Here is a 12,325-nt window from a genome sequence, read left to right as displayed (position 1 = left end):
ACATAATCTCAACATATAAACACACATATTGGAGGTATTGCACACATGCAATACCTCCATGTACTGATGTGCACACATTCTTGTAATGTTTGCTTCTGTGCTTGCCATCTCCTTGTCTTCAGTTTTCTTGACAGATAATAAATGCAGATGACCTACAGGTGACTCAAAAGCAAATTAGGATGGACCGAGCTGCCCGTCATTGCACCACTCTGCATTTCTCCTTTCACCCTTAAAGACAAGCCAGCCATGCTAATTAAATCACTTTTACCTATTAAGTAGGGCAATTACGAGATTTAATTAGTTGGCAAATGGTTGATTAGATAGTTAACTAATAGTTGATTAAAAAGCGCTACAGCACTGTGTGGTTCTGATTGTCATTTGCATTTCGGGGGTGGTTAGTCAAGGGAGGCTGTAACTCAAGATCTTTTTAGGTAAATATGATCAAAAAGAAAATTTCAGGGTATTTCCTGCCCACATTTGTCATTGTGTCTCCCTCAGATGTTAAATATAAATGATGTGGGTTTTTCTCTTATCTGTCATTTTGCTGGTGACAGCAGAGACAAATGAAGGATGAAAGCTTGGCCACCACACAAAGGCGAGGTCCACGGAACAAATCGGAGAAGATGGTTTCTCTCTCGTTGGCTTAGCCTATTACATGTACCTAAGATTTTCATGCATAAATATCTCTTCTGAATTCAACAATGCATGTTTAGTCTTACCTCTATGTGTATGTATCCACTGATTAAATAGGCAGTCTCACAAAACCCCTTTTGGGTACACATGTGAGCTGGAGTTACAAGTGCATTTCCTTTGTTTCCACTCCACATAGTCATATAGACTATCTCATCAAGTGGTATGAGTTTACTTGTGGAAGTGGGTTTTTAATGTAAATTTAACATATAACAAACAGAGGCAAAGAAAGGTCCTTAGAAAAGTGACCTGAGGGAGACTGAAACAAGCATGGATAATCAATCTCTCCTTCCCATTGTGCATGCTACATACGGTAGTCCCCTATTTCCCACCACTCCCACACACTCTGTTGAGCAACCACTCAGTGCTTCCTGGGAACAATAACAATCTGGCATGAGATGATGCAAACATTTTATGCAAATACTGATTGCAAGCATCATTTATTTGTGTTGACTAATGGACAGGGTCCAGAATACTGCGAATGGGAACTTTGTTTTTGAGTTCAGCCAAGCACATACAAAACACAACTCTTGATATGCTCAAAAACAAACACAGCAAAGATCTAAAGTTTATTTATTCAGTCTTAGCGTTGCTTGGCTTGTACTTTTTTGTGGACATTTCCAGGACCTGCAAGTGAACAACAAGATGGAGTCACAGATAAGTTCCAAAAAGTTATCCGTTCGTTGCGTTTTGCTTTACATTCTGTCACGTGTTAGGATGTAAACGCTGTTTCTGGTGTTTAGTTGTTAAACTTGTGTCTCTGACGGAGAGGCAGTCAGCATCCTCATCGCATGATTGATATGTAACATGGACGAGACATGGAACCACATCAGATGACTTGTATTGGCCTTTAACACATTTTTTGCATATGAACATATGAAAAAGTGGTACGATCCAGTACATCCTGGCAGTGTGACAGTGAACCAGGATGTATTAGGACCAGGAACCTGTAACTAAAGTTGATTTTATCCATTATTATCTATTTATAGAGGACACTCTTTTGTATGAGCAGCTGTTTCACAAGCTCAAGTAACTCGGTGCAAAATCTAATACAGCATTTGCCTCATAAGATTTTCACTTGCTTTGCTGAACTTCGGTATTTCGTCAGGCAGACATTTTCCACTTTTGTCCGCATTTAACTGTATTTCTCTCACATACAGCTTGCATACAAACTAGCCAGTTTGGATATTGTACTTTTACCAAATTTTCCTAGATCCAAAGCTTGTTCTTTGATTCCTGTTGAGCAGTGGGATTTAGTAGAGGGTCAGTTGTCAAAATTAAATGTATTTTCTGTCGCTACTATACTTGAAAGTGTCAGATGGTTACTCTGGCCTCACCTCAGTCAGGTTCTTCGCTTGCTGTTGTTTTTAACAAGCCACAGAACTCAGACAAATACTACTATTGGGCATAGATGGATACAAATTGATCTTCAGGGTATCCTTTGGGGAATAATGAAGAGCAAAGTGAATAAGACAAAACAAAGGATAAATAAAGGCAAACTTGACCACATAGGGACCTAAATGGGAAACAAAGAAAAGGAGGCTTCTTTGATTCAGTGCTAGCTGGTGTACTGTCGAAGGGCTGTTCAGTCTAAATTGCCTCTGGGTCATTTATCCCCTCCTCCCATGTGATGGTGGATCTTTTCAACCCTGAAAAAATGACGGAATGGCCCTCGTGCCACTTATGGTGGAAGAGATAAATTAGAGAAGAGACCTCAGATGCTGGGGAGTAAGATTTAGATTGATGGTCAAACAGTGGATGAGAATACCTCCATTGCCCCTGTGTTAACTCTTAAAGTGGATTTTTTTATGAAAAGAAAGGAAGACAAAAAAAGTTGTTTTGCACATTATTGCTGAAATAGTCACAGAACATTAAAAGCTGAGGTTTCATGCATTCTTATTTTGTTATATTACAGAGCGTGTGAAATGAATAATAATGATTTTATTTATTAAAGGATAATTACAGCAAATGTTCTATAGTGAGTGTGCTTATAGCGTACCTCTTTTACTCATCATTTTAAAGCTTCTTTAGCAATATTAGCATCATAGAACTGTCTTGTGTTTTCTTTCAAAAGCAGAAGTTGGAGTGGTAATTACTATGTTACTAAATTATCAGCTAAGGGTACCTAGCTTGGTTAAAGCAAGCTGCACTAAAATACTGTATGGGGATAATACATACTTTCTAATTATTACTAAGTAACAGACTAATAAAAAACTGGAACACAACTTATCCAAAGTGAGGCACAAACTTCTTGGATGGCTTTACAACACAGCAAGATACAAAAAAAATCAGTCAGATAATCTATTAAAATGTTCCAAAAGACACCAACAGCACATATACAGTTCAGAACTTGAGTTTCAGGCATTTTTGCATTGGCTGTGTTTTTTTAACTTCTGAGGTTTTTCCTTGGAAGGTACTCAAGGAAGAAAAACAAATGCCTTAGGCAGAAACAGACTCACTGGAACTTGTCATCAAATGCTACTTGACCTCACATGTACAACGAGTCACTTCTAAGTGACTTATTTGTGATTCACTTGTTATTAGAAATGCCTTTTCACTCTTCAGCATGTTTTGCACCCATATAATCAGTTAAAATGGTTCAGCCTGAATCATCCAAACCTTCCAAATCTGATTGTAATTCAAAGTTGATATTTTATCCCCCACAAAGTGGCATCTACAAACATTTTCCGGTTTTTCTACAGGATCCTGCAGTGTGCAAGCAAAAGTTTGTTGAACTGCTAATATTTTTGGAGGAATATTCTAGCACGCATACATTATGCAAGTTTTATTAGGATAAATATTTACAGTTACCATTATCCTTGCGTGCATTAGAAGCAACTAAATGAGCAAATACAAATGAATGTGTGTTTTTCTAAGAGGTTAAGACTGTTCAGTATTCTGCTATTCTGATAAAGAAACACTTGATAAGATCTTCTGCATGACTAAAGAGCTTTGTGAGATTTGTAGGGCTACCATGTAAATATATGTTAAAATATATGTTAAATATAAAACCTCAAACCAATATCTAAAATTGTTTGTATTTGCGTTTGTATGTTTATACGATTGCTACAGAATGAACGAAAACCCCAATGCAGTTCTATTAACAACCAATAATCCAACTATAATAATCCAAAGTTATGCCAGTTTGTTTAACTGGGCAATATAAATTTAATGTGACTTGATGATGACGTTTCTAACTCCAGAGTACACAGTTGACACACCTGGCAGTGCGTGTGTTAGTGCCCTTTGATAGAAGCCGTCTACATTGATACACACTAAGGCATCAACTTCAAACGCTGGCTCCCCCCCTCTGAGGTGAAGCTTTCCAGTGACGCTTGAGGCAAACACTTTTTTTGGTAGATTGGAAAACAAACAGACAACTGAATCCTGCTTGTCTTGACCTGATTACTAACTGAAAAACCACAGGTTAGTAAATAGCTAGAAGCACACCCTCTCATCATGGGAAATGTCACTTCAACCAAGCATTATGCTCAACACTGCATGTATTGCGCTCCTCTTGTCATAATGTGTGCTTCATGGAAATATTAAGACACATACACACATGCGCACACATAAAAAAAGCCCCACCAAAGTACATCACTGGAAACACTGGACAAATATTGGACTTTAATTACTAATCACTGTATTACGTTGTACTTATACTTCTTTACGGATTCATTGCTTTTATTTGCTTACTTAAGCAGCTACATTGCAGCATTGTGGTCATACATAAAAATGTTTAACTCACTAGAAAGTTTATAAAGTATCAGAACCATCTCAACTATGTTTCTGGTGCCTTTTGGAGCATTTTTACTGTCATCATTTGACAAATAATATGGCTTGCTATGGAATCCAAAAAGTCAAAGTAATTTTATTGGTGTGGTACTTGTCACCAGCTAGTGTCTGTGACACCCAGGACAGGAATTGGCAGGGGAGTGCGAGGGGATGGGAGGTTTCCAGCACAAAAAAACAATAAAATGAGAAATGACTATCACTTTTAATATCTGGTGATCCCTTGAGAGCAGAGAGGACATGTCAGGGGTCTGGGATGATCTGTATCCCATTCTGTTCACATTTTTCATTATGTCACCCCACCACTACTACTTTTTGAACTTGAAAACTACCCCTATTTAAATAAAAGAGAAATCAACAGGAATCATAGTCAAACGTGACTAAATTCCATAGAAAGTTGAATGCTGTAGCTTTTTATTTGAAATTGCAGTTATGCAGAGCATCTTGCACAGTTTGTTGATTTTGCAAGTGATGGAGTAATGGGCTGACAAGAGAGGAACTGTCTGGAGGCTTGCAGATGTGGGTTAAAAAAAAAAACAGGTTACACTTTGTAGCAAGCGGAAAAATCTTTTGTCAAAACAGACTTTTTATTTTTAGAAATATGCTTTATCTGAACTTTTATTTATTCTTTCCTGAAACGATTTTGTGCCGATGCTCAAGTGACACGGCCGGCCAAATAATGCAAGTAGAAGGGGGATTTAAATCTGGCATCTTAAAACAGTTGTATTGCTGCATTTGATTGTGAGTGTTTGAAAAAAGGTCAATGCTAAAACTGAGGGTTCACAATTAGGTTTTACAAACAATGGGTAATGTCACAGTGGCTACTTAAATATAGACACACACACACACACACACACACAGACTCGCATTGACACAATTGTGCTTTATTGCTGTACAAGTACAGTACTTAAAAAATTGGGAACATAATAATTCTGAAATATCACAATCATTTTTTTCTTTCCACAAACACATATGTATGCAGATTAAAATATACTGTATGTCATGTACAAAAGAAAGATTACAATAAAAAAAAAAACAACAACAACAACAACAATATGAAAGGCAGTGCTGAAATATCATGTCTCTCTGGACAACTATAAGTGGACTGGAGACAATAGATGGCCATTGTACACTGGCAGTAGCACCAGAGAGGTGATCTCAGAGCAGAGGATTTATAGATTCCTGGCTAACGAATATGACTGGCAGTATTTTGGCTGCCGGAGCTTACTTCAGAGTGAGCGAATTCATCAAGATTTGTATGTGATGAAGTGGACATATTAGCAGATGGGTTTATGTGGATATGGATGGATGATGTGTTTAGCCGAGACAGTGGGGGACAGTGGAGTGATTCACAGTGCAGAGGGAAGCAGTTCTTCACATTAGACAGCCTTTATCTTTTCTGCACGAGCATGTTATACGGGGAGGACACCCAACATGTGGTCATGCAAGGTAAAAACCACTGATATGCTTTAAAATACAATTTAAAAATGTCCTCATTTCATGACTTCCATAAACATAAGTATACACAAAACTGCACACGACCAACCATAACTCTGATTATACTGAAGGATAAATACCAAAGCTAGAAATTCTTTCAATGGCATTAGCAAGGTTGACGAGCTTAGTCTTGGTTCCTGTCTTTTGTTTGATCGCAGATGAAACACACAACTACTTGTGTGAAAATGTTTGATATATTTCTCCATTGCAGTGCTCATGCAGCCCCAAATCACAGTGCACAAGGTGTGATATATGGGGCAAATCAATACCTTATACTTGCTTGAAAAAAAATGAACTGCATACACAACTTCTGAAGACAATAATCACATTAAGCAGTTAGGTACACTGTTTTGATTCAGGCGCATGTTCCGGTAATAAGATACAAAGAGATTCAAAGATGTGCACAGGATGGTGGAATAAAAATTTTGCATTTGTACATTCAGCCAGTCAGACCAAAACACAACTGGGCAAGTTCGCCTTCAACGGGCTCTTGAATATTTGTGCACCTTCGCACGCCGACAACAGCCGAAATCGATCCTGCGATGGCGCTGCTAATTTGCAATTCTGAACCAATTTAAATGCCTTGTGGGTGATCAGTGGGAATGAGAAATCTATTAGAGCTATTGATACTTGGAGGCTCTAACAATTCAGACTGGATCTTTAAAGATCGAACACCTTGTCTAGACACACCCAGCCCATTACAGAGGTCAACACAACACCACATAAACATTGTGCAATAAAACATCCATATACATTTAGAACATCTGCATTGCATCAGGGAGCAGAACAATGGGGTCGAAGGGGAATAAACAAATCATTAAATAGAGTATAAACGAATTTTCATAACCGTAGACAGTCGTTCTAAAAAAAAGAAAAAAAAGAAAAGATATTCACATCTTAAAATAGACCTCTTTCTCTCAGCATTGCATCTAACCCGAGACATTCTTCAATCTCAGTTTCACCATACACAGTATTATATACTCATCCTTGTCTTTCATCTTCAAGGTCAACCGCCGTGCTTTTCTTCTATAGTAAAAGCTAAAACATATGACACCATTCACTATTTACACTGTGGCTACCATGGAAACACCCGTAAAGCCGGTTTGATCCACTGGAGGAGGTGGGGTGGGTCAAGTAGGGGAAAGGGCAAGGGGGTCTGTTTGTTTTGGGTCAAGTACGGGAAAGGAAAAGAAGATGAGGACAGGACAGAGAAGGTAAAAAATAGGCGCCTGCGAGGACACAACAACGAAGTAGGGATCTGTACAATAATCAGGTTCATCTGTGCGTGAGGTCTCCTGAAAAACGCATTAACCTGTTCAGATGCTGATGAGACACGTTAAGAGTGTGAACAGTTTTATACCCATTTTAAACACTTTTTAATGTTTTTAGTCCACACAGGATCACCAGTGAACTGCAACAACAGCTATGATTTGGTCATTTGTCAGTCTGTACATACAGTATACAAGCATAAGGAGACTACCGTACGCATCAGTTTTAATAACTATACTTGTTAGTTTAGATATAGCTTTCACACATTGTATCACTTTGGCACAGAGTTTCATGTTCAGAACATGAACTAAATACCTATCGGCTAAAGCTTTTTTTTTCTTTTCTTTTTTTAAAATCTCAGCTTTACCTTTATACATAAAGCCAAAGTATGCTCATTAGTTGGATCCCCGTCTCCTAGTAAAGGTAAGTGCAGTAGTTTAGGATTGGCCAGAGGGCTTTCTCACAGGCTGGTGGTAACAAGGGGGAAGAGAAGTGCACCTTGGGATAATACTGAGGTTACCCTGACCCCGGGCCCCTTGCTGCCAGGGCTGCAGTAGCACTTAGAGCCCACACATGAGACGCTAAATGAGAGCTGTGTACCTGAAAAAGGTCCCATGTCTAAGCCAGTAAAGTGTTGTTCAAAACTGAAGGTCTCCAGAGGCGTTGGTTGACTTGTAAACTTTCTGAGACTTTCTGAGGTGTGCACATATGAGAAAGCATCACACGGGAACATCACAGCACGTCAAGTATAATCAGCACCGGGTTTTAGAGTGGAGCTCATTTTAATGCAGCAGCTCATCTTATGAGGCCATACGATCCAAATCAGATGGCCATTCGGCATCTAAACCCCAGGTCAACTACTTTGCTTGTAAGCCTCCTATTGATCAGCGTCAGTCATTTCATCTTAGAAGAGCTGAAAATAAATAGACAAGTCAGTGTTTTTCTCTTTTTGATCATATATGTCATCATAGACTATCCCGCATCTATTCTTTTTCTGCTTTGCAGTCATTTTTCATGGATATCAGTTAGTATCAGTTAGCTGTCACATGGTGCTGAGTTTCTATCACATAAGTAAGGGAATCCCCCACAGTTGAGTGCAAAGGGAAAAAGCAGGACCTTCACCCCACGGACTAGGCTCATTCTTGGAGCTTCAGCTTAGTCAATGGGGACAGAGGTTAACAGATCAAAAACAAACAAAAAAAAGGGAAACGAATAAAATTGAAAAGCTCGTGGAAGTGTGGCTGAAGAAAGAGGGAGGAACTTCATAGCCAACGTATGTGACTTTATCAGAAAACCTCCATCATGGAGGGGCCTTCCTGTTGGTCCAGAGCAGTGTGGGGGGCAGGGGTGGGGACTTAGGTGGGCGGCGCTTCCAGTCACTCCGCCCCTCACACTGCAATCGCCGCCATCGCAGAAGCTCTCCAAGGGCGGCGCTCTCATCCCCGTTGGACAGACGTAGCCGCTGGAACACCTGGGGCACAGAAGGAAGAATACAAGGTTAGGAAAGGAGGCTAGGGTTTGCTGAGGAGATGCAGCACACTGAAAAATCCAAAAGATTAACGACAGGAAGTCCAATTGACAAGCCATGATCGGAGCGGAGGGGTGGGATGATAAACAGTGACTGCACAAGCATCATAAAAATAATAACATTAACAGGGCAAAAAAAACAACAACAACAGCCTGGTCATCCAAACCTGATTAGAAACTGGGAGGTAGGGGTGTTATGCTGGCAGCTGGTGGCCTAAGAAAAAAGAGCTCAAAGGTGAACGCTTTTAAGACAAAGATCCAAATATCCCACTGTTGTTTTGTTCATTTTAATAAATACTATGAAAACACTCTCTCTCTCTCTCTGTGATTTCAACTTTCCTTACCCCCACTGCTGCACCCTAAACCTACTGCTTGCTACTGACGATGTAAAGCTTCAAAAACACCTTTAAGTGCTCCCACGGGCCCTATGAAACAACTATTAACAAAGTTGTTTCTCTTCACACCTATCAGTTTTTCCACTCTGCTGAAGTACGAGCAGTGAGCTAAATCAGCTCAGTAGTACCTATAATGTAACATTTTCCAAGTCAACTGCCAAACATGTCATGTGTTTAGTGAGGGAGTCATAGGCTATGCCACACACACACACAGACCGGGGAAAAAACATTGCACCGATTGGATACTCTGACAAACATACCTGCACATACCTACTATACATGCACACCCAAACGCTCAAACATACATTGAGATAGATTGCCTGCACTAGCACAATACTCAACAAGCTAATCCATAATTTACACCTCCCTGCCAGGCTATTCTTTGCACTGGCGCCAGCGAGGAACACCGGCTACTGGAACAGAAAATAAGTAGGAACACTGTGTCCCTCTGCAATGCATGACTGTACTGTTCATGGACAGACACATACACAGAGACACACACACAGTAAACATCAGATACAGTTTTTTTCAAATTAATAACTGTGAAACATTTACGGTTTCTGGCCTTGATGTCTGAAATGTAAAACAGTTTAATGCTTGTCTTCAAAATGTCATCATGACATCGAGGCGAGATGACAAAGTTAAGTTTAGAAAATAAAATCGCTTTTTGACATTTCAAAGCTGTCTGATGGCGACTTTACTCCAGATAAGATAAGATAACTCTTTATTGTCATTGCACAGTCATACATAGTACAGTAGTACAATGAAATTGGAAAAACTGTCCTACGTCGGCACTACATATAACACAACACGACACGATATGACACATCACAACGTAACAAACAACACAACACAGTATATTAACTTAGTATAAAAAAGAAGAATAAGTGTATGTGTATTGCACACTGTTATTATTGCACATTAATTATTATTGCACCTTGTTATAAATATAAATATTATTGTTATCGTTTTAAACATTGTTACCTCCCCCTAAAAAGTCCAGGGAGGTATCCAGTCAGGTCAGCTATTTACATTGATCAGGGCTATTGCCCTGTTGTAAAAGCTGTCCTTGAGTCTATTTGTTCGGGACCTCAGCAGCCTGAACCTCCTGCCAGACGGCAGCAGCTTAAACACCCGGTGTCCTGGGTGTGTGCAGTCCCGTAGGATGCTGCGTGCCCTCTTGAGACAGCGAGTGCTGTACAGGTCCTTCAGGGAGGGAAGAGGATGTCCAATGATTTGATAACAGCACTCTGAAATCTAAACCACACCCTTCTGTGTTGGGGGAAGTGGTGGGGGGATGGGTTTAGATCCATACCAACATGTGAATGGATTGTTATGGTAATAGCATGGTAATGTGGGATAGTAGTCATTCCAAACTGTCACTCACAGGAAGGATATCCCGAGGCCACAAAATATTCCAATAAGCTCAGAGCTTTTCCACATAAAACGCACACATTCCCAGGTGTAAACAGCTACTGCATGCACGCTACTGTGTATACACCCTCAGATACAGAAAACTAAAACACCGCGTTCTCTGATTGTTTGTACCCACAGCACTAGATATGACTTAGAAAGGATTTCACAGAATATAAATTGCATTTTTTATTATCTGACAAACAATAACACATGAAATTCCAAAAGAGTTTCTTTTATGTGTTAGTCAAAGCAGATAGAAAAAAAGAGAAAGGTCACTAAACAGCTAATATTTCTATAACTGGGTGGCCAAGGACAGGTCGATCAAAGAGAATAAAACAAGTAGAATAAAAGAAACTGCAGACAGGATGATATGTTGCTATCTCGGGATGACTTATGTGTGATGTTTTCCTTTGATATTCCCCTGAATAGTTCCTGTGGAGTCATGTAAGGATCTCTGTCTAGTCCGATACATTTTAAGAATAGGTGTCACATGTCACATGTTCCCGAGTAGCACATGTGACCACTCCTATTTCAAATGCCCTGCCAAGTCATTGTCTGAAGGGATAAACAAAAATATCAATCTTTGTACCATTCAATCATTTAGCAGTCTGTCAAGTCTTTATATAATTAGTCTAGACTGCTGCTCGCTATTCACGGCGAAGACCCAAACAAACCAGTCCATTCATTCTTAAATGAGCTGCCCATTCATCTTCCTTCATCCTTTCCTTTTTATTTATCCCAGTAGTTCTGAGAAACCTACATAAAAACGGTCTAGCACAGAGTTATTCCCACCTCACGATCGTGTATAAACTCACAGTGATGAAGGTGATCAAGAAAGCGAAACACCGGTGAACAGCGATGATGCAGTGATGCCAGAGAGAGTCTGAGGAAGGGTTAAAAGGGAATCGAGTGATGGATTCAGCAACGTAAAAATCCCAGCAGATGAAGAGCAATAAAAACTGCAGCTCGAGCTTGAGACTCTCAGGAAAAACACTGTATAGTGACTTTTTGTGCTGAGGAGGACAGCAACAAAAAGGAACAAGTGCAATTGCCTAAGGATTTCTCCACATGTGTGGGTATTCAGATCTATTTAACCTGTGAGCTGCAGTTTCCTTCCAGAAATGAGGGATAAAAAAAGAAGAGCGTAAATGTCATCGACTCAGGATTCCTCTGACTCCTGAGAGCCGAGATGATGTCCTGCAACAGCAGTGGTTTTCAAAAATGCTTCTCCAGTGACCCATATTTTCAGAAGATTTGATTTTTTATGACAACTGCCAGAAATTCTGATTAGAATTTTTACATCTTATTTTCAGCCATGAGTTCAGACTTCACATCCTGTGTAATATTAAACTAGAATTAATTTCAGGTAACCGCAGCCACCGATTTCCATAAAAGCTAAAACAATAAATTCCCTTCTTACTCCATAAACACATTTTTGCCATTTTAATTTTGACTCAGACAAACCTTCTGGAAGTTTTATGAATCATTACTGATTTGACTGCACACTGGATTGATGAAAAACACTGCGATTAAGGGCAGAGAGGGGCACGGCATGACGTACACTCACCACATCCCTACATGTGCACGAGGGCTCACAGCGAGCCCACCCCCTGTGCCCCCCTCGCTGTTTTAGAGGGCAGCCCCCGCACCGAATGGAGAAAAGTTGAGATGACCCCTCTGGAAAATATAGGAGGCAGTGAGAATAACAGCCAAGCTCATTAGATTCATAGAAAGAGAAA

General features: G+C 39.8%; 1 protein-coding gene across 8 annotated transcripts in view; it reads right to left on the bottom strand.

Annotated features, from left to right (window-relative positions):
• Positions 1 to 5,351: 5,351 nt before the first annotated feature.
• myo16 (myosin XVI) overlaps positions 5,352 to 12,325 on the bottom strand; it is a 119,332-nt gene continuing 112,358 nt past the window's right edge. For 5 of the 8 annotated variants that reach the window (XM_080902503.1, XM_080902505.1, XM_080902504.1 and 2 more), the window contains exon 35: positions 5,352 to 8,719. In XM_080902503.1, coding sequence (XP_080758629.1) covers positions 8,549 to 8,719 — 171 coding nt within the window. In that variant the 3' untranslated portion in view covers positions 5,352 to 8,548. Of the gene's footprint in view, positions 12,264 to 12,325 lie in introns of all 8 variants that reach the window. The other 3 variants (XR_013974041.1, XM_080902507.1, XM_080902506.1) reach the window with 3 other exon arrangements.

Source organism: Rhamphochromis sp. 'chilingali' (genome assembly GCF_963969265.1).
Source record: "Rhamphochromis sp. 'chilingali' genome assembly, chromosome: 14".
In the NCBI taxonomy this organism is placed as follows: Eukaryota; Metazoa; Chordata; class Actinopteri; order Cichliformes; family Cichlidae; genus Rhamphochromis; species Rhamphochromis sp. 'chilingali'.
Note: the sequence above shows the minus strand (reverse complement) of the source record. Positions and strands in the feature narration are given on the sequence as shown.